Raw genomic sequence first — 22,227 nt, forward strand, 5'->3', positions numbered from 1 at the left:
AATCTAATGTAATCTAATGTAATCTTACGGTGTTTGTAGAAAATGACCCAGTTTTTGTTTTTGTGTGAACAGCTCCTTTGACTGTGAGAGGGGACTGACTCTACCTTGTAATTTCACTCGTCATCGTGGCTCCTTTGCTTTCGTACTTTTAAATCATCTGACTGACTTGTCCTGAGGCGTTCACCCACTTAAGGATCAATCGTATCAATGAGAGATTTATTAAATTCTTAAAGGTTAACAGCTTAACAAATGGTACTTTTTTTGATACAATATTGTAAGAGCTTCTTTGTGTGAAGACCTCCCAGGTTTCCTTGCTGATTTTGGCGACCTGGCTTCTGACGATAAAGTCCTTACCTTACTTTTATCAGTAAGCCAAATACAGTTTCATCTTCTTTATGTTCATAACCATTTCAAATTAAAGACACAAGAAATAAATAAATGACGGTTTGTCCTTTATTGCTTTCATGTCACATACAACTTTCTGTATTCACGTTTCCAGTCGTTCCATCTTTTCTCCACTCGTACAAAAACACCTTTTATTCAGTTTTCCGTTCTCTTCTTCACTTCTTTCTTATTTCCAGTTAATTTATAGTAGTTTTATGGTTAATAGAGTACCTCTTACATTCGCACAGAGAAGATAATTATGTTCCTAAGTTCAAAGTCTCCACCATTAAACGTCACATAACCTGTCTGTTAATGTTGTCCTACTATCGGCTAATTCAAGAAAAACAGAACAGATTTTAGGGTCATTGACTCGTTCAGTCCGACTGAAGCTGAAGGAAACAATGCTACAGAAGAGAAGAAGAGAAGAAGGAGAAGAAGAAGAAGAAGAAGAAGAAGAAGAAGAAGAAGAAGGAGAAGAAGAAGAAGAAGGAGAAGGAGAAGGAGAAGAAGGAGAAGAAGGAGAAGAAGAAGGAGAAGAAGGAGAAGAAGAAGAAGAAGAAGAAGAAGAAGAAGAAGAAGCAGCAGCAACAAGATGACAGGATGAAGAGGAAACAGGATTATTTACAGAACAGGACAAACTACATCCCTTATCAATAGCAGTATCAATAACATAAAAACTTTTAAATAAAACACGTCAACAGGAGCTTCCAGCTCAGCTTTAAAAAGTTTGAAATAATAAGAAAACAAGTTTGGAAAGAATGGCCGGTATTGATCAAAAACTGATCGATGTGAGGGACTGTTCAAAGACTATTGAGGGTCAGAGGTGGAGGGATTGGATTGGTATTTAATTTATTTGATTCCCCGATACTTTTACTTTACTTCTGTGTAGCTGTAGGCTGTACTTGACTTATCACAAACATGGTTTTCTGGGTGTTTATTCCTCCAGGTTGTGACGTTATTTACACCCAGAGTCAGGTGCAGAGCCGGACCTGGAGGAGTAAACACCCACCGCCACATGGGAAACTGCAGAAACTGAGATTTTTGGAAACAATGACACAGACATACGTATGTCAGTGTTTGTGGCATCATTGGCAATTGTAAACTTGGAGTATGCGTGATGATAGTGGAGTAACTTTATATTTAGAAAGACACAAACATACGTTGATAAGACGATGACAAAAACAACTGCTGATGACGTTTTACTGACAAATTATCCAAGAAGATTCTGTGCAGAGCCTCGTTCAGAGTATTGTCTGTAACTAAGCAACCGACCAGAGTAAACAATCTGCTTCCTGTTTACAGGCGTGTTGGATGGACAGAGATCGTTTCCCAAATGGTGCTACAACACAAGTCTGGACGGAGATATTGTTTTAATAATCAGGAGGCTTCAGATGACATCACCACATCATCTGTGACCAACAGCACAAGTGTTAATAATGGTTCAGCCCACCTCCCCCACCTCAATCATATTTGGACAGTCCCAAATCAGAACCGTTTGATTCAACACTGATCGCTTATTTAATGCCAACAGTAGAATAGTTTTGTCAAAGTTAATTTATCTTACGACAGCTTAAACATTTTAAACTACTTTATTTTAACATTTACTCTGCGATCTCAAGCAAACAAACTTTTTATGACAAAATCTCAAAATTAAACTGATTCCATGACGATATATATGAATGTATGTTCAGTTTCTATGCAAGTGATAAAAAAAGAAAAGGAAAAGACAATTTACATTTAATAAGATTAACTGGAGGAAAAAGTTTCTTGCGATCGTGAGGAGTGACTCCACACTGTCCTCTCCAGGCTCCTGTAGTTTTCTGACACATCAGCGTAGCGACTAAAGACGCGTCTTTGATCAGAGTGAGCTTCAGTACATTCAGTTAAACAGTCCGATCCGGTTCAGTTTTTTTGAGGCAGTGCGACGTGTCCGTAAACCTGACGAGGTTTCAGAAGACGTCGTCGCAATCAGGGAAGAATCCGTCGACTTCCTGTCCGATCGATCGATTACGAGATCTCGACCGACCTCTGCCTCAGTTCTCCTTCGCTTCCTGGAGACTCAATAAAAACGTCATCGTCCTCTTCTTTTTCTTCTTCCTCCTCATCACTTTCTTCTTCAAAGATGGCTGTCATGGGGGCAGCGTAGAGGCGGCAGCGAGCAGCAAAGCGGCGACTGGCAGAGCAGGGAGGAGTGAGGGCGCGAGGACGCATGGAGGGGGCGGAGAGGAAGAAGAAGGGATTGTGTGTCGGATCCCTTCGCCTCCAGCCAAACATCAAGGCGAAGTCCTGACTGCACAGAGACGTTGGAGACACCGGGACGTCCAGCGACAGGTGGGCGTTGACCTCACGTGTGTCGGAGGTGGGTTCAGGTGGCGTCGGCAGTGACATCACACTCTGGAGGTTGGGAAGAGCTCCGACGACACTAAGCCGCTCGACAGCTGAGATACGAGAAGACGAGTCAGAGCGACTCCCCTTCCTCAGCAGGAGAGCCTTGAAGCTCTCGCTTCTCGCCGATCTTCGACTTTTGACTTTTGGCGTCAAGCTGGGCGGGGGGGCAGCGGGGGTGACGGGAGGGGAGGAGGAGGAGGAGGAGGAGGAGGAGGAGGAGGAGGAGGAGGAATGATGTCTGTCGTCTTCTGAATCCCTTCTTCCGAGCATCTTTCTCTTAGACCTGAAGCAAACAGACAAAGATGAGTCACAAGAACATCTGAGGTCGGTCAAACTGCCTCTGAGCAAGGCACTGCAATTATTGACGATAATCAATACTTTTGATTTTAAATACGATTGGATTTGTGTTGCGATTATTATTATCGTGATTCAATTTAACGATTGATTGTGATTTTATAAAACAAATAAGTTTTAAATAAAATACTTTTCTTCTTTAAATGTTTCAAGTTAAACATGTGAATGTTTGTTAAGATCATGTTGTTTCGGTTGTGATGCTAATGTCAGGTAACAAAACCAAAAGCGTTAAAGAACAGTTCAACCGAAAAGCAAAATTCACTAATTCGTTGTTTTAAAAAGTAAAAAACCAAAAAATATTACTTTTTATGCTAACATTATTCTTTAGGCTACAATTACTTCATGCTAACATCACTCTTGGAATGAAATGGCTCGTTATTTACATCCTTTTTTACAAGACTAAATCTTCACTGTAGCTGCTAAGCTACAAGCTAAGTGGATGCACAACATGACCACACATCATGGGTTGAAATAACATCTTTTCAAATCAGTTTGGGATGTCTGGGCTTCCGACTAATTAATTCAGATATCCACTACTGGTTCATCAATCTGCCTAGAAATCCTCAAGAAACACGTTCCTCACATGTGCAGAACTTGCCTTTAAGTTTTCTTCAGTATAACAGTAATCCAGTGATAGTTGTCTGTACATCCATGAGTACACCGTAAACCGAAAGTGCTAATAGTAAATTTGGTAAAGTTTTAATGGAGTTTTAGATACATTTTTTGTCTCCAGCTGCTTCAGTTGTTTAGCAGAATGCTACAACTCTGTTTTACTGTGAAGCTCCAGAAATGTTCTGTGGACTACGAGACTTCACCTGACTTTATATCATCAGGAGGAGATGATGGCTGAGCCTGACTTTATATCATCAGGAGGAGATGATGGCTGAGCCTGACTTTATATCATCAGGAGGAGATGATGACTGAGCCTGACTTTATATCATCAGGAGGAGATGATGGCTGAGCCTGACTTTATATCATCAGGAGGAGATGATGACTGAGCCTGACTTTATATCATCAGGAGGAGATGATGGCTGAGCCTGACTTTATATCATCAGGAGGAGATGATGGCTGAGCCTGACTTTATATCATCAGGAGGAGATGATGACTGAGCCTGACTTTATATCATCAGGAGGAGATGATGACTGAGCCTGACTTTATATCATCAGGAGGAGATGATGGCTGAGCCTGACTTTATATCATCAGGAGGAGATGATGGCTGAGCCTGACTTTATATCATCAGGAGGAGATGATGGCTGAGCCTGACTTTATATCATCAGGAGGAGATGATGGCTGAGCCTGACTTTATATCATCAGGAGGAGATGATGACTGAGCCTGACTTTATATCATCAGGAGGAGATGATGGCTGAGCCTGACTTTATATCATCAGGAGATGATGACTGAGCCTGACTTTATATCATCAGGAGATGATGACTGAGCCTGACTTTATATCATCAGGAGGAGATGATGGCTGAGCCTGACTTTATACCATCAGGAGGAGATGATGACTGGATGTACTTTGTGGGTGAACTGTTCCTTTAAAGGTAATTCCCATGATGCACTAGTTATCTTTTCACACCACTCTGCTGTGGAACTACTGACTGAGCACAGAAAGCAGGAAGGAAACAGGAAAGAAAACTAGAAGCACCCTCATTAGGGAACAAGGACAGAGGAAGCTTCAATAAGCTTTCTATTTGGGGAGCAAGGATGTAGGGAAGGGACAGTTACTACATATGAAGAATTACTGGATCTAGTGAAACCTAAACTCTACCTTTACCTGCAGCCAAGCCCCGCCTACCAGGGCCTTCACGCTGTGCCTTCCCATACTGCACTGCTCCACAGAGGCAGAGGGAGGAACAAGCAGACACATGAGAACGAGGTCGATCTGTTGTCACAGTGACAGTGTTTGTTTGTGTGTTCATACCTGTGGATGACGGCGAATAAATCCTCCGTTGTTCGTGGTCGACCGGAGACAAACAGCTGATCAGCCGAAACACTTACGAACACATCAGCTGGACGGAGACACAAAGAGGAAATTGAGCTAAGATTGTACTTCTAGTCACACATAAATAAGAGCAAAATGGTGTCAGTTATTTTTGGGCAAGAGCAGAAATCTGAGCTCTTATTCAGCAAAACTAGATCACACATTGTATCTTATATAACAGCTGCAGGGATAAATCCTGCCCCAATTAAAGCACTGTGAGGCCCCTGTTATCAACAGGTGGTAAGCTCCAGTAACCAAAAATCACCAGACTCCCTTAACAAATCATATGATTTTAAGAGAAAAATACTTGGAGTTGTATACTCAATTTATGAAAGAAGACAACATTTTACTGTTGGTAAACATGTCAAATTTTACAAATAGTCTACTTCTTGGTTGCCTGTGGAGAAAGACACCAGACTCCCTTCAAAAATCACTCAATTTACTGAGTTGTTGAGTTGGGAGAAACGTTATAAACTTGTCTTTGACAAATTCTTCATTATTTTGGCCCTTCTTGTAAATTTGGCACGTTTTACATTAGTTAAGTACATGTTTATTTACATAGTGTGGGGAAGTCAGATCTGTTCACAATTGTCGCTCAGACACATGTTAATGTCAGGTGTGACTTGATGGACTGAGAGCTGAACACTTGTGATGTCACCCTAGAACGGATGTTAATACCTGGTCTGAACAGACTCTAATTGAGCAGATATGCATCTTTAGGAACTACAGAAAACCTTAATTTAGTAGAGACACAATAGTACAAGTACACAGGTGTGGTTCCAGGTACTGTTACTGACGCAAACAGAGCTGTATTCAGTGCCAAATTCAGCTGTGTCCAGTATTACTCCCTCAGTGAGAAGGATATTATTTTATTCTGATGTACAGACCGGAGGGTTTTGAGCCTAATGCTGCATTCCAGACAACTCACACTCAAAAATTTCGGTCCTCTAACTAGTAAAAGTAAAATGGATCGATTGTAGATCCAGACCTTCTGGAGGAATAAACACTCAGATTCTGCTCTGATCTGGAGAGGTTTTAATTCCTGGCATTAAAAAGTGGATTTATCTTCACTCCTGTTTATCAGCCTGACTGCAGCAGTGATCTGTAGAGGTGACCTTCATTGTCGGGTGTTTCTGTTCTGTAATGTTGACTGCTGACTGAAGCTGGAGGGGAAATGTACTTTACAGCTAATATATAGTAAAGTAATCTGGCTGTTTGGGGAGCATAAACACAAATGATCCTGCTATCAAATTTACATGGGTCATAAGAGGCAAAACTTTTGCTTCGCAACTTCAGTAAACCAGACTTACCCTCCTGAGGTCCTCGGGCCTCTTTCACTTTCTGCTTTCTCCTGTTGGCTCCCACCTGGCTCCTCTCTTCCTCTTCTTCCTCTGGTTCCTGTATCAGGAGGTCTGGCAGCGACAGCTCCCCCCGCAGGCTGTCAGTGGACAGCGCACTGCTGAGAGAGTACTTGCTCTGACCAATCAGAGTGCAGGAGCTTTCAGAGTCACTCGTGTCTTGATCACACACTTTGATCATCCTCACCCTCCCACTCGTCTGCTTTGTTCTCTCTTTCACCACATCTCGTTCATCTCCAGATGAGGATGAAGATGATGACGATGATGACGACGATGACGAAGAGGGGGAGGGCTCCAATGTTGATGACATCATTGGCAGTTGCCTCCTCTTCCTCCTCTTCCTTGCTTTGTCTTTTTTCCTTGCCGTGGATGGCGTCATCATCATCGTCGTCCTCATCCTCTCTTCTAGCCTCTCCTTCTTGTCTTCCTCATCTTCAGCAAGTGATGACCTCATCATCCTCTTGTGAAACGTCCTCTCATCAAGTATTGACCCAGCATAACAGGGGTCTGTTGCTCCAGGTTGGGTGCCCCTTGTCTTGGTTGAAGTAGCTCCAGAGTTACCAAAGGTGCTGCAAGTCTCCAAGGTTCCCCAAGTTCCTGAGGTACCGCAGTTCCCGAAAGTCATCATGGTCTCATCGATAGTCTTTGGAGCCACGTTAATACTCTCTGAGATACCCATGATCTCTGAGGCACCAACAATCCCATTGAGAGTGTTTTCAGTCCTTGCGTTATCCACGCCTTTGGATGCCTCCCCTCCTGATGCAGAGAGTGGTTTGCTTGTTTTGGGTGAGCTCAATGAGAGATCTGGCTTCTTGTGCAGAATCGGTGGCTTCTGTCTGTGAGGGGAGCAGGCAGGTGAGAGTGTGGTGATGTCAGCAGGTGAAGAAGAAGAATTCATTGAGTGCGCAGGTGAAGTTGATTCACCAGGCATTCTTGTTTTGTCGACCAAGGTGCGTGTTGAGTGCTTTGTTGGTGGTGATGGTGTGCAGAAGGGATCAACAGGAAGCTGTGGAAGCCCAGGAGTGGTCACTGTGATCTGTCCATCACTCTTCCACCCACCTTGTCCTTGTCTCGATTCAGAGGATGCTGTGAGACCCAGAATGCAAAGATCAGGCTTCCTTGGCAGGATCGGCTTCTCTGGGGAGCGGAGCTTCATCGGGCTACCTGGCTTATAGACCCTGTTACTCTGTTTCAATTCACTGTATGCTGTGGATACTCTGTCAGCTACACTGTGACTCCACCTTTCTGAATTAATCTTGTCATTTCTCTCCTCTTCGTCCTTGCTCTCTGACAGTATTGTTCCACCTCCTCTACGAGACTCTTGTTTTGTTCCAGAGAGGGTCCAGTATGAAGACTCTGTGTGCCAAATATCCTCAGCGCTCTCCAGTTTCTCTGCAGCCTCAGTTGGCTTAGCATTTGCTAACATCGTATCCGTCACCTGTTGTTGTAGTTGTTGTTGTTGTTGCTGCTGCAAAGTAGGATATTGGATAGTTTCGTTATTGTGTTTCTTGTCAGTAGCATGAGACATTTTAACCCAGGGGCCATCAGGACTGGATTCTGGATTGTTTGCCAGTGTAGCATACACGTCCGAATCTTCCTTCTCTTGTTCATAGTACTGGATTTCCTGAGGAGTTTCACCATTGATCAGCTTTGACCAAGAGTGTCTCCTGTTAGCTGGGTGAGCAACAATGCCTCGTAGACTCTGAAGATTATCATAAGATGACTCATCGTTGGGCATCCTCGCGTCACTTTTTGTGAGGTTGTGATCTAATGTTGATCCAGGTTTCTTTGCATCAAGGTTGGCTGGGCTCTGATGGCTAGCATTACCTGTTGAAGCACTAGTTATGTTAGCATCATTGCTACCTGGATCACACGCAGCTCCATCTATCTTGGCCCGAATATCAAGATTAGCATTGGCCAAGACAGCACCATCTGGATTAGCTTCTTTGCCTGATAGATTTTCAATAGTAGATGCAACATTAGCTGGCATGCCGTTACTGACGACGCCTTCCTGGTTCTTGACGGAGCGAAGCTTGATGCCCTGCAACGCTTGGGCAGTGACCAGGGGACAGGGGGGCGTAGCTACTTTACAATGGCGGTTTGGAGACTGTCCAAGGCCTGGTAGGGAGAGTGTGGTGGTGGGTGATGTGGGGAGAGGAGAAAGAGGAGGAGGTGGTGGTGGAGGAGGAAGGTCAGCAGATGGTGATTCTAGGAGTTCCAATGGAGGAGGAGGTGGGGAAGTTGGGGGAGGAGGGAAGTTGGTTGATGAAATCATCATGGACACCAGAGTATGGTGGGAAGTCTGCCTGATGGCATAGGAATAGGGAGGAGGAGGAGGCCGAATGGAAGGAGGAAGAGGAGGAGGAGCTGGTAGGGATGAAGGTGGAAGAGGAGGTGGAGGTGGAGGAGGTGGGGGAGGGGGAGGAGGAAGAGTTGAAGGTGGAGGTGGAGGAGCAGCAGAGAGTCTAGTGAAAGGTGGAGACTCACAAATGGGAGAGTAAAAGACAGGAGGTGAAGGAGATTCTGGTAGAGGAGGAGGAGGAGGAGGAGGAGGTGGAGCAGGAAGAAGAGGATGCTTGGCAGAGGAGTCTGAGGAGGTGCAGGAGGAGAGGGAGGAGGTGGAGGAAAATGAGGAGGAGAGGGAGGAGAAGAGTGACGACTTCCTCTCTGGCACTGGTGGCTTTGTCCTGGGCAGGGAGGAGACGGCAAGGGACAAAGAGGAAAAGGGGGAGGTTGGGGGGAGAGAGAATGCTCCGGGGCTTGCTGTGAGAGGGGAGGAGGGGGTGAGGGGGGATGACACAGGAGTACCAGGAGTGGGGGTGTTGGACTGGCTGGAGTAGCCACTGGAGGGCGAAGCGAGGCGCTGCAGCCCGGCCACGGAGGAGGCGGCTGGTTGAGGGTTGAGAGTGAATCTCAGCGCCTCCTCCTCTGAGCCTGGGGACCCAGGGACATGAGCAAGGGAGTGGGCAGGGCTTGGTGGGAGGTGCTCAGGTGGAGGGTCGTCAACTGGGGTTGCCTCCTGGCAGTCCAGGGTTAAAGGTTCAAAGGTTGTGACTGTTCCACAGTTAACCCCACTCTGGCGCCTCTTGGTGTTGCTCCTGGGCACCCAGGGGTCATGGAAGGTCTGGGGAGACGATGTGGGTGTCCGCTGGGTGGCTTGCTCCTGGCGGGCACTCTGCTCCAGACGGGGACTGGAGGAGGAGCGGGAGGTTTTACCCCGACCTGGACGGCGCCTCAGAGAATCAGAGCGCAATGGTGGAGCTGGCGGCCGCTTGGACTTGCGGAGGGAGATGCTGCGGGTGACACTGCGAGAATAGGAGGAGGAAGTGCTGTGCTTCCTTTTCTCCCGGTTCAGCGAGGGAGAGGAGGTGTTTTTTTCTGAGCACAAAGAGTTGGTGTCAGTCTGAGATGGAGTAGAGCGACCAGAGGAGAGCAGGGGCTCACAGTTCAAACCTTCCCCAGAGACACATCTCATCTCCTGGGTGATGCTGTGCCAGTCAGTCCCAGTCTGGCTGCTGTGGACACTGGAGCTGGGGGAGAGGGGCTGGTAGCTCCACGCCTCCTCGTTGTAGGAGCGTTGCTGCTGGGTGGTGGTCTGGTCCTCCAGAGCCTGGTAGCTAAACTGAGACTCTGAGTCTGCGAGAGAGGAACAGGAGAGGTAGTGGGAGGAGGAAGGGGAACTTCGGGCAGCGTCATTCAGGGGCTTATCGCTGGGATAAGACCACTCTGATGGGAGGGCGCGGCTGGGGGTGACGGGGGAGGAAGGAAAAGAAGAGGAGGAGGAGGAAGGAGACTGCGGGATGACTCTGGCAGTGGGGTCGAAGGGCAGCAGGGGCTGGAGGTCGCTGGGGAAACCCTCCTGTGACAAGAGAAGAAACGGAAATTGAAAGAAGGTTATAACTCGACACAATACTTGTGAGAGTGAGTCCTCCTGAACTGACCTGGCAACAAGATGAGGAAGCGCTGAGTGTCCTGTAGGAGGTGCTGTCACAGCTGGCCTCAGAGTTCAGAGAGGAGTTGGTTGCCAGACGGGGGAGGTTGTGAACCCCTGAGGAGAAGTGGTTGTGGCATGAGGAGGCGGTAAGTGAGGCCATGAGGCTGGACAACCCCTCTCCTCTTGGGGCTCGGATCCTCCTCACTGATGACTGCCCCCCCTCTCTGACTCCTCCCTTCTCCTCCTTCTCCATCCCTGTGTTATTCTGTTGGTTGTCAGGGTTGCAGGAGGCAGGTCGACTCACAGTGGAGGACTGACTGGGATGAACCAAAGAGGCCGAAGGTGAGTCTGAGGAGACAGAAGATACATTGGTTGAAACATTGATCGATTGACTGATGAATGGGGTCATGAATGGTAAGAAGTTGTACCTGTCTTCTGGCTGACATCATTAGGAACCCCAGTGACCGTCTTGCGGCGGCTCAGGTTGCGGGGTCGTCGGGATAACGAGTCCGCGTTGGAAGCTGTTCTTCGAAAACTGGCCTGACGATCAAAACTTTCTCCTGAAGTGTGTGCATGTACAAAATCACAACAAACAGGGACAATATGAGAAACCCCTCTGAGTTAATGAATTTATAGGACAAGAGATACAAGTGGAGCCAGAGTCCGAGTCAAGCTCCAAGTCTGTGTCGAGTTTCAAGTCAGACTTTCGCTCCAAATTGGAATCGGCTCTCATGTTGTCGTCCAGTTTCAAGTCCTGTTGGACTCATTGAGGTAAAGCTCTATTCCGGGTTGAGTAAACCCAGAGTCTGAGTCAAATCCCAAGTCCAGGTCAAGTTTGGGTCTAAATCTGTGTCAAGTCTCAAGTCTAACTTCTGCTCCAATTCTTAGTCTTGAGTCCCTCTTCAGTCCTTTTAGAAAAAGCTCTATTCCCAGTTGAGTCCTTGAATCTCAAATCGGAGTAAACCCCAAGTCTGAATCAAGTCTATGACAAGTCTCAAGTCTAACTTTAGCCTAAAACCTGAGTCAAGTTATAAGTCCCGCTGGAGTCCATGAGTTAAAGCGCTATTCCGAGTCCTAGCTTCATGTCTCAAGTCTAATTCAAGTATCAATTTTGTGTCTAGTCTCAAGGTTCTAGTCCCTGAATCAAGTTTCAAGATTAAACTGAATCTCAAGTCCAAGTCCTGTCCCAAGTCTGAGTCAAGTTTAGAGTCTGCATTCAAATCAAGATTCTGAGTTGAGTCTTGGGTCTGAATCAGTTGTCCACATCAAATTTCAAGTCTGAGAATAATCTAGAGACCGAGTCAAATCGAGTCGCAGACCTGTAACATTGATTGGAACGATATCAGCGGCGACTGCCTCGGCCTGCTGCCTCATCCTCTCCTCCGGTGTTGGAAGCCGGGGGGTCGGCTCCACCTCCACATCGATTGTTGGCTCGTAGGCGGGAGCAAAGACATCCCAGCAGGAGGTGGGCTGGACGGGGTTGAGGACCAGTGGGGTCAGAGGTCGCGTGTTGTTCAAGATGAACCTCTCGTCTTCATCTGAGAAAGCAGAGGACTGAGAACACAGAGTTAACTGACACATCTGTTCAGCCAGCTGAGAGAGTCTAGTGGAGTCTGGTTGGGTGTGACTAGGTTAATACTTAACAGGAGGCACTACAGGTGAATAGGTTACATTACATCAGGTTAGATACATTTTATGTCATTTTTGTTTTAGTTTTTCTGACATTTAATGTTTACATATGCAGAATAGAAATCTGAGGTTGTGAGAATGTGAGTTTCGGACGTTTTGTTTCCACTAGTCTGAAAAATATGGAAGCCTATTTACACCAGTTAAAAAAAAAAGTATCACACTTAGCCTTGATTAAATATAAATAAATAAATTCCTATTGTAAGTCATAATTTTGAGACAAAAAGTGAAAATTTTGAGATAACTAACATTTCTTTCTCAGAATTTCAACTTTTCATATCATAATCGTGACTTTCTTCCATTAATGGGAATATTTTCTTCATCAAGATTAGTTTTCATGGTATTGTCTGTCTTTAAACTGGCAGAAATGGGCTTCCATCAAAGAAGGCAGCCTAAAATCACAAAAGGACCGCTGGTGCTGAGTCTAGTTCACTGTGGTCTAGTCTACCGTAGTCTGCTCCATGTTTACCTTTCTCCTCCAAACTGAAAACTTGAAACAAACTGAAAAGCAGGACTGAGAGACAAAGTCCAGGAGTCTGGACCTCTGAGAGGACCGAGGAGGAAACGGGAACAGAAGACAAACAGAATGAAATGAGAGAGGAAACACAAACGTGATGGTAGAATAACTGTCAGTACTTCAGTCTGACCAGCAGGTGGCAGCAACACAAAGTGGTTCTACTCTGATGCAGCGAGTTCAAACAGAGCAGAACTGGATCAGAGCAGATCAGACCACATCCAGCTGGACTAAAGATCAGACCACATCCAGCTGGACTAATGATCAGACCACATCCAGCTGGACTTTAGATCAGACCACATCCAGCCGGACTAAAGATCAGACCACATCCAGCTGGACTAATGATCAGACCACATCCAGCTGGACTAAAGATCAGACCACATCCAGCTGGACTTTAGATCAGACCACATCCAGCCGGACTAAAGATCAGACCACATCCAGCTGGACTAAAGATCAGACCACATCCAGCCGGACTAAAGATCAGACCACATCCAGCTGGACTAAAGATCAGACCACATCCAGCCGGACTAAAGATCAGACCACATCCAGCCGGACTAAAGATCAGACCACATCCAGCTGGACTAAAGATCAGACCACATCCAGCTGGACTAAAGATCAGACCACATCCAGCTGGACTAATGATCAGACCACATCCAGCTGGACTAATGATCAGACCACATCCAGCTGGACTAAAGATCAGACCACATCCAGCTGGACTAATGATCAGACCACATCCAGCTGGACTTTAGATCAGATCACTAAATCAGCCTTTTATTTTGAAATGACAGCTGTGTGCAGAGGTGAAGAGTAACTAAATACATTTACTCAAGTACTTCCTTTTCTTTTTCTGTTACTTTATACTTCCACTACACTGCATTTTGGAGGCAAATATTGTACTTTATACTTTATACATTTATGTGATTACTTTAGTTACTAGCTACTTTACAGATTACATTTTTAAATGAATTGATTTTCTCATCAATCAGATGAAAACAGTGATTGTGACGATCAGCTGACTCACAGTTTGTACATACATGTAAATATATGGATCAGTTACTTTACTGACACTTTGATACTCGAGTACATTTAACATGAGATACTTTTAAGACTTTTACTCGAGTATGACTTCTGGGTACTTTTTACAACACTGTCAGTTTATCACAAACATTCAACATCAACACATTTGGAGATGCGTGGTTTTCACTGGACAGGAAGGTAATCTGAAAAGTAACTAGTAACTAAAGCTGTCACACAAATGTAGTGGAGTAAAAAGTACAGTACTTCCCTCTGAGATGTAGTGGAGTAGAAGTAGAAAGGAGTATACAATGGAAATACTCGAGTAAATCACCTTGAATTTGTTCTTTTGCAGTACTTGAGTAAAAGTACTTAGTTACTTTCCAGGTTACAAACACTGATAAATGATGACAATGTAGTGAGGTGTTCTGTAATCATCTCATTTACACAAGGAACTGTTTCCACTGATAGAATGTAACTAAGTACATTTACTCAAGTATCATACAATATTAACACACTTGTACTTTACTCGAGTATTTCCACTTCTGCTACTTTACACTTCCACTCCACTACATTTATCTGATTACTTTAGTAACTAGTAACTTTACAGATTACATGCTGCATTAATCCTGCTTTTACATTAATGAGTTAGAGTTCAACAGTCGCAGCCTGAAGGGGCCGTTCACTGCAGTAAGTACTTTTACTCTGATTACTTTAACTACGTCTGGGTATCTGCAGTCTGTTCAGGCTCATTAATATTCATGAGACAACACTGTGCTAATGTTCACATCATGTGTGTGTGTGTGTGTGAGTGTGTGTGTCGCTCACCATCTTCCTGCTTTTGTCCCTCCACCGTCTGCGTCTCGTGCTGCCCTCCGATTGGTCGAGCCCAGAGGACGACGGACTCTGTGGGTGGGGCTGGGAGCTGTAGCCATGCTGAGTCAGCCCGTTACATGCTACACGCACACACACACACACACACACACACACACACACACACATTCATACATTTATGAGAGAACAGAAGAAAGACGTCACTAATCAATACAATTAATCAATATTCTAGTCAACTTTGCGATTATGTGGGGCCAGAGATACAGAGCAGCAGAACAAGATGATGGTGTTTACTCGTTAATCTGCTGTAAATCAATAGATCAGCTGATGATGCTGATTCTGATCAATCACAATCGATCAATGAACTAATCAATAAGTAGAAATTCAGCTTTAATTGATCCAGCCGAGATGAAGGAGCTCCTTTGTCTGTGAACAGGAGGGGGGGGGCATGCAGCACTGCAGCTGCTGTGATGCAGTCTGCAGTGTGTGTGTGTGTGTGTGTGTGTGTGTGTGTGTGTGTGTGTGTGTGCGCTGCAGCTCTCAGTATTCAGTGTTCTGAAATCGCCAAAATAAAAGCCTCAGTTTGTTTGATCAGATCTCATTTCCCAGCTCTATATGCATATAAACTCTTAAAATTGTGCATTTTGCTAATGGAGTCTGGTGATAGGAGGAGAGGCCGCAACAACAGGCAGAATGGATCACACTGTCTGATCTATAGGGGCTTCACTGTCATGTAAATGACATGTCTGGTCTCTGTTGACCTGCCAGTGTCAGCAGCAGATGTTTGTGAACACCATCTGTTTCAACTGATCCAACCATTGAACCAGTCACACAACATCACCAGACTCCCTTAACAAATGTAGTGATTTACAGAGTTGTTGAGTTAAAACAAAACTTTATAACGTAGTGAAACTCTGTCTCTGACAGATTCTGAATCATTGTCTCCTTCTTGTAAATTCAGCATTAAATGAAAACAGTAAGTTGTTTGTTTCCTTGTAGAAAGTGTCAGTTTGTGGCAGCATGGCTGCACCAGCCTGTCTGCTTCTGTGTCTAAAGTGCTAAAGTCTGACCTGCCAACATTTAGCAGCTGTTTGAACACTGTTTACACTGATTTCACCATTTACACTCAATTTATGAAAGAAGAAACATTTTATTGATCTAAACATGTCACATTTTACAAATACACTAAACAGTAACCAGTATAGGCGACTTCTTTGTCCCCAGACTCCCTTAACAAATGTGTCAGTTTAGTGAGTTGTTGAGTTGGAGACACTTTATAAACTGTGTGAAACTCTGTCTCTGACTGATTCTGACTTATTTGTTCCTTCTTGTAAATTCAGCAAATGTTCTACATGAACTTCTTTCTGTCTTTGAGCAGAAACATGGAGTGTGTGTCTCGCAGATGAACAGTTTCTCTGACCTTGCAGATCATCAGCGCTGCCTGATCGTCTCTTCCCGGGGATGAAGAGCAGACCCTGCTGGGGCTTCTGGGTAGTGTAGTGAACAGACCACCTACTGTCTCCGTCCCCTGCTGCAGAGAGAGAGACACACAGTTCAGTGTGTGTGATGGTTTCTGTGTTTAATCTTGTTTCAGCACACACACACACACACACACACACACACACAGAGTGATGATTGCAGTCAGCACTCCTCAAGGTGACCTCAGAGACACACGCTGCCTGAGGGCTTTTATTTTGAAGGAGCTGCAGAGTGACCAGCTGTGGTATTTCGGGGACAGATGTGTGAACAGATTTCAGCTGTTAAAGCTAAATATCGCTCTTCTGAGGACCACAGCGACCTGCCGGTGATTAACGCGGAAACATTTTAGGTTTTTTACTTCCACACGCGTAAACACGTCAAATGTAAATATCTTACATATCTTTATATACATATATCTTCTTAGAGAGCAGCCTGAGGCGAGAGAGGACGACTGTGTCTGTGTATTGATGACGAGTGGAAACGTGAGGGATTCAAAGACATTTCAAGACTTTTTAGCAAGTTTTAAGAAATCGAGCCGAGTCTAAAGATTCTACGTCTTTAAAAAAACGTAAAATGTAAACTGCGATTTCGTAAAAACCATCCTCGCGATCAAAAAGCCAAATCAGCCCAATAAAGATCCAAGTCCCGCGGTCTGTTTGAAGTTCTGATGATATTTCTACGTGAACGTACGATGAAGTTACGAGGGTCCGAACAGACGAGCGTCCGAACAGGCGAGGGTCCGAACAGACGAGCGTCCGAACAGGCGAGGGTCCGAACAGACGAGCGTCCGAACAGGCGAGGGGCCGAACAGACGAGCGTCCGAACAGACGAGCGTCCGAACAGACGAGGGTCCGAACAGACGAGGGTCCGAACTCTGTTCGCCGTGATCTCCCATTGGTGTGTGTTTGGAAATTTATCGCAGTTTTTGCGACAAAAATTGGCTGAATTACGAAGAAAACGCTCCAGATTTTATTTCCGTATCTGTTGGCAACGCTAAAGTAGAAGTGCTGTTGCTATGGTAACCTGCAGGTGGAAATGTGTTAGAGATGATTTCGACAGCCATCAGCCAATCAGAGAGCAGGATTCTCTGTTGCCGGGTAGATTTAGTTTAAAATCTGCATGTCCTGGAAGTCCTTGAGAGGTCCTTGAGAAGGCCCCTGGAAACACTGAGGTCCTTGAGATGGCACCAGAGGTCCTTAAAGAAGCTCAAGGATGATCCCTTGAGGATTCTCCTGGGTCCTTGAGGGGGGTGTATAGGTCCTGGAATGGACTATATAGGCTCAAATTCCTCAATTCCAGGGCTGAGACTACAAGGGGTCCTTGAGGGGACTTAAAAGGTCTTCAAGGAGGTCACTGAAGATATTCCAGGGGTCCTTGAGAATTACCAGAGGTTCAAATACTCTTATTGGAGGACCCAGGGGTCTTGGATAAGGTACCAGAGGTCCTTGGGCAGAGGAGGAGAGTCTCCAGAGAACCCAAGAACCTTGAGATGGTACCAGAGACCCTTGTGGAGGCTTATAGAGGGTCCTTGAACATGTCTCTGGGTCCTCTGAGGGTTTGATGGGTCCTTGAGAAGACTCAACTGTGGCATGAGGCGGTCATTGGAGATGTCCCAGGGGTCTTGGACAAAGTACTTGTGGTCCTTGAGTAGGTCCCAATGGTCCTTGAAAGGGTTCTAAAGGTCATTGAGGTGATTTAAATGGCCCTTAAAAAATACTCTGGTCTTTGAAATGTTCCTTGGGGAGGTTTTGGAGGTTATTGAGGGGTTATAAGTTCCTTGAATATGGTCCTGGAGTCCTTGGGGAGGTTATTCAAAGGTTTCCGGGGGTTCTTGAGTATGTAAGACATTCAAATAGTCTTGGATAAGGTACCAGAGGTCCTTGAGGAGGTCCCAATGGTCCTTGAAAAGGTTCTGAAGATCTTTGAGGGGATTTAAACTGTCCTTGAAAAACACTGGGGGTCTGTAAAGAGGTTCAAATAGTCCTTGAGGAGGTTCTGGAGGTATCTGGAGGGTTATAAGGCCCCTGAAGATGGTCCTGGAGTCCTTGAGGAGGTCATGAATGCTCTTGTAATTCTCAAGAACTCCTGGAAACTTTTCAAATAGTCCGTGAAGAGTCCCAGGGGCCTTGGATAAGGTACCAGAGGTCCTTGAGGAGGTCCCAATGGTCCTTGAGAATGTTCTTAAGGTCCTTGAAGAGGTTTTAGAGGTCCTTGAATAAGTTTTAGAGGTCCTTGAGGAAGTTTTAGAGGTCCTTGAGGTGATTTAAATGGTCCTTGAGAACACCAGAGGTCTTTGAAGGGTTCAAAAGGTCTTTGAAGAAGGACCTGGAGTCCTTGAGGGGTTTCCAGGGTTCCTGGAGTCAGTTATCATTACCGTTGCCATGGTAACGTGCAGTCTGAGCTCTGGTGACTGACCTGAACTATGACTGATTTTAACACCCGACAGCCAATCAGAGCGCTGCGTTTTAATGAGGTCATCTTTAGAGAACTACTGTTCTCTCTCTACATGAACGCAACACAAGTGATGCTCGCTCGCCCCGCAGCAGACTCACACCATCGCAGACACACACATGAACGAGTGATAACACACACACACACACACACACACACACACACACACTCACACACACACACTCACACTCACCTCGGGTCCTGTTGAGATATTTGAGGACGGATTTGATCGCCGCTCCGATCAGAACCATAACGACGCCACACACACTCGACACACACACACACACTCGCAGGCTGCAGCAGACAGCAGCTCCTCTCTCCTCCCACCTCGCTCTCTTTCTCCCTCTCTCTCGCCCCTCGCTCACTCCCTTTCTTTCAGACACACACACACACACACACACACACACACACACACACACACCGCGTATTGGCAGGAAGCCAGCACACGTGTGTGTCCTTCATGTGTGTCGCCAGGTGATGAAGGTTACCCACAAGTACTGCATTAACACACACACACACACACACACACACACTCACACACACACACACTCTTCATCTACAAAGCATCATGTTTCCTGTGTGTGTGTGTGTGTGTGTGTGTGTGTGTGTGTGTGTGTGTGTGTGCTTTCATCTTGTATTCTGTGTGTTGCCGTCTGTTTGTTTGTGACGACGGTTCAGTCTCTTCAATCAGCTGTTTAATGACAAAGGTCCTGGAGTGGCTCCATGGATCCTTGAGAAATACCAAAGGTTCTTGTGGACACATCACAGGTGCTTGAGAAGGAACCAGGTCTGTGAGGAAGTCCAAAGGTGCTTGAAAGGGTTCTTGGTTCTTTCAAGTCTTCCACGGGTCCTTGAGGAGACACAATGGTCCTTGAGACAGTCTAAGGGATCCATGACAAGTACCAGAGGTCCTTGAGGAGGTCTGCAGCTTCCTGGGAGGGTTGTAGGGGTCCTTAACGGTCTTTGATAAGTTACCAGGAGTCCTTGAGGACATGTCAGGGGTGCTTGAGAAGGTACCAGACGTCCTTGAGGAGGTCCAAAGGTGCTTGGGAAGGTTCTAGGCGTCCTTGAAGGCCTTGAAAAGCTTCAGTCTTGTTTAAGTCTTTGAGATGGTTCCACAGACCCTTGATATGTTACCAGAGGTAGAGACCAAAAGAGTCCTTGAGACAATCTAAGGTGTCCATGAGAAGTACCAGAGGTCCTTGAGGAGACTCAACTGGTCTTTGATGAGCTCAATAGGGTCCTTGAGAAGAAACAGAGATCTGAATGGATGGTCAAATGGTCCTGGAGGAGGTCCCCAGGGCCCTTGAGGTGGTTCCACAGTTTTTGCTAAGTCACAATAGGTCCTTGAGGACACATCAGCGGTGCTTGAGAATGTACCAAATGTTTTAACAAGGTCCGAATGTGCTTGGGAGGGTTCTAGGGGTCCTTAAGTCTTCCACAGGTCCTTGATAAATCACCTGAGGTCCTTGAGGAGATCCAAATGGTCCTTGAGACAATTCAAGGGGTCAATGACAAGAGCCAGACGTCCTTGATGAGCTCAAAATGGTTTTTGAACGTGGGCCATAAGTTTACATCTAAAGCTAACAGCTGAAGCTAACAGTTGAAGCTAACAGTTGAAGCTAACAGCTGAAGCTAACAGTTGAAGCTAACAGTTGAAGCTAACAGCTGAAGCTAACAGCTGAAGCTAACAGGTGAAGCTAACAGTTGAAGCTAACAGCTGAAGCTAACAGTTGAAGCTAACAGTTGAAGCTAACAGCTGAAGCTAACAGTTGAAGCTAACAGCTGAAGCTAACAGTTGAAGCTAACAGTTGAAGCTAACAGTTGAAGCTAACAGCTGAAGCTAACAGCTGAAGCTAACAGTTGTTTGATCTTGTGATGGTTATTTTGTATTTCTGGTGTTCACGTCTGAACAGTTTGAACTGTGACATCATTAATATTCATGTTACTGTTGAGGACACCTTCAGCACCAACTGGGACAGACTGTAAGTGTGCCGACTATCTGGGCCAGTGGAGCAGCTAATTACTGCTGTCAGCCCGTCTGTCAGCCTGTCTGTCTGTCAGCCTGTCTGTCTGCCTGTCTGTCAGCCTGTCTGTCTGTCAGCCTGTCTGTCTGTCAGCCCGTCTGTCTGTCTGTCTGTCTGTCTGTCTGTCAGTCTGTCTGTCTGTCTGTCTGTCTGTCTGTCTGTCTGTCAGCCTGTCTGTCTGTCAGCCTGTCTGTCTGTCAGCCCGTCTGTCTGTCTGTCTGTCTGTCTGTCTGTCTGTCTGTCTGTCTGTCTGTCTGTCTGTCTGTCTGTCAGCCCGTCTGTCTGTCAGCCTGTCTGTCTGTCAGCCCGTCTGTCTGTCTGTCTGTCTGTCTGTCTGTCTGTCTGTCTGTCTGTCTGTCTGTCTGTCTGTCTGTCAGCCTGTCTGTCTGTCAGCCTGTCTGTCTGTCAGCCCGTCTGTCTGTCTGTCTGTCTGTCTGTCTGTCTGTCTGTCTGTCTGTCTGTCTGTCTGTCTGTCTGTCAGCCTGTCTGTCTGTCAGCCTGTCTGTCTGTCAGCCCGTCTGTCTGTCTGTCTGTCTGTCTGTCTGTCTGTCTGTCTGTCTGTCTGTCTGTCTGTCTGTCTGTCAGCCCGTCTGTCTGTCTGTCTGTCTGTCTGTCAGCCCGTCTGTCTGTCTGCCTGTCGTCACCCCTCAACAGTTTTAATTAGCTGCATTAATTAGACAGTAAGTCGGCCACGCTGTCATCATGTCACGGTGTGTAATTTTAGCTGGAATATGTTCAACTCTGAACTCTGAGCAGAACAAAGGTTCAGTCCTCCGCCGTCCAATCAGAGGAGAGGAGGAGGGCGGGACTTCCTGTGTGACCAAAATCATCACCTGATGACATCATGGTCCGAAATCAAACCTGGATCATAAAAAGTCTTCTGTTTTTCTAACAGATGAGTTGAAGCTAACATCTAAAGCTAACAGTTGAAGCTAACATCTAAAGCTAACAGTTGAGATTAGCAGTTGAAGCTAACATCTAGAGCTAACAGTTGAATTTAAAATCCAAAGCTAACAGTTGAGTTGAAGCTAACAATTGACGCTAACAGTAGAGGTTAGCAGTTGAAGCTAACAGTTGAAGCTAACAGGTAGCAGCTGTGACATGGTAAAGCCTGTTCATCTGTCATTACAGGAATTAGCCATTAGCGTAGCGTATGGAGCTGCAGCTAATCCTTTTCTCACACACACACACACACACACACACACACACACACACACAAGGATTAGACACACAGGGGAGTTAATTAAGTGAGCGCATGAAGAGCCAGTGCGTGTGTGTGTGCCTGTGTGTGTGTGTGTGTGTGTGTGTGTGTGTTATCTGAGAATAATATCTGAGCGGAGCTGTGATACATTATTGATCAGACACTAACACACTGTATGTGTGTGTGTATACTGTGTGTATATGTGTGTGTGTGTGATCTTCAGGCAGAAAGCAGCTGGTTTTATTTATGCATGAAGAAAACTGAAGGAAAAAGATTTTTTCAAAACTGGGACGAACCAGGCTAACAGGCTAACAGGCTAACAGGCTGACAGGCTGACAGGCTGACAGGCAGACAGGCAGACAGGCTGACAGGCTGACAGGCTAACAGGCAGACAGGCTGACAGGCTGACAGGCTGACAGGCAGACAGGCAGACAGGCTGACAGGCTGACAGGCTAACAGGCAGACAGGCTGACAGGCTGACAGGCTGACAGGCAGACAGGCAGACAGGCAGACAGGCAGACAGTCTGACAGGCTGACAGGCTGACAGGCTGACAGGCAGACAGGCAGACAGGCTGACAGGCTGACAGGCTAACAGGCAGACAGGCTGACAGGCTGACAGGC

The 22,227-nt window shown here is 46.0% G+C and overlaps 1 protein-coding gene across 1 annotated transcript; it reads right to left on the reverse strand.

Moving 5' to 3' along the window:
* Positions 1-1,954: 1,954 nt before the first annotated feature.
* Positions 1,955-16,822, reverse strand: nhsl1a (NHS-like 1a). Its single transcript, XM_073495548.1, has 9 exons — positions 16,645-16,822; positions 15,869-15,979; positions 14,443-14,570; positions 11,720-11,954; positions 10,829-10,960; positions 10,408-10,748; positions 6,419-10,325; positions 5,049-5,136; positions 1,955-3,055 (listed from the first exon to the last, which is right to left on the reverse strand). The coding sequence occupies exons 1-9, from the start codon at positions 16,820-16,822 to the stop codon at positions 2,392-2,394; spliced, it is 5,784 nt and encodes a 1,927-aa protein (XP_073351649.1). The 3' UTR covers positions 1,955-2,391.
* Positions 16,823-22,227: the final 5,405 nt, after the last annotated feature.

This window comes from Pagrus major, chromosome 24, assembly GCF_040436345.1.
Source record: "Pagrus major chromosome 24, Pma_NU_1.0".
In the NCBI taxonomy this organism is placed as follows: domain Eukaryota; kingdom Metazoa; phylum Chordata; class Actinopteri; order Spariformes; family Sparidae; genus Pagrus; species Pagrus major.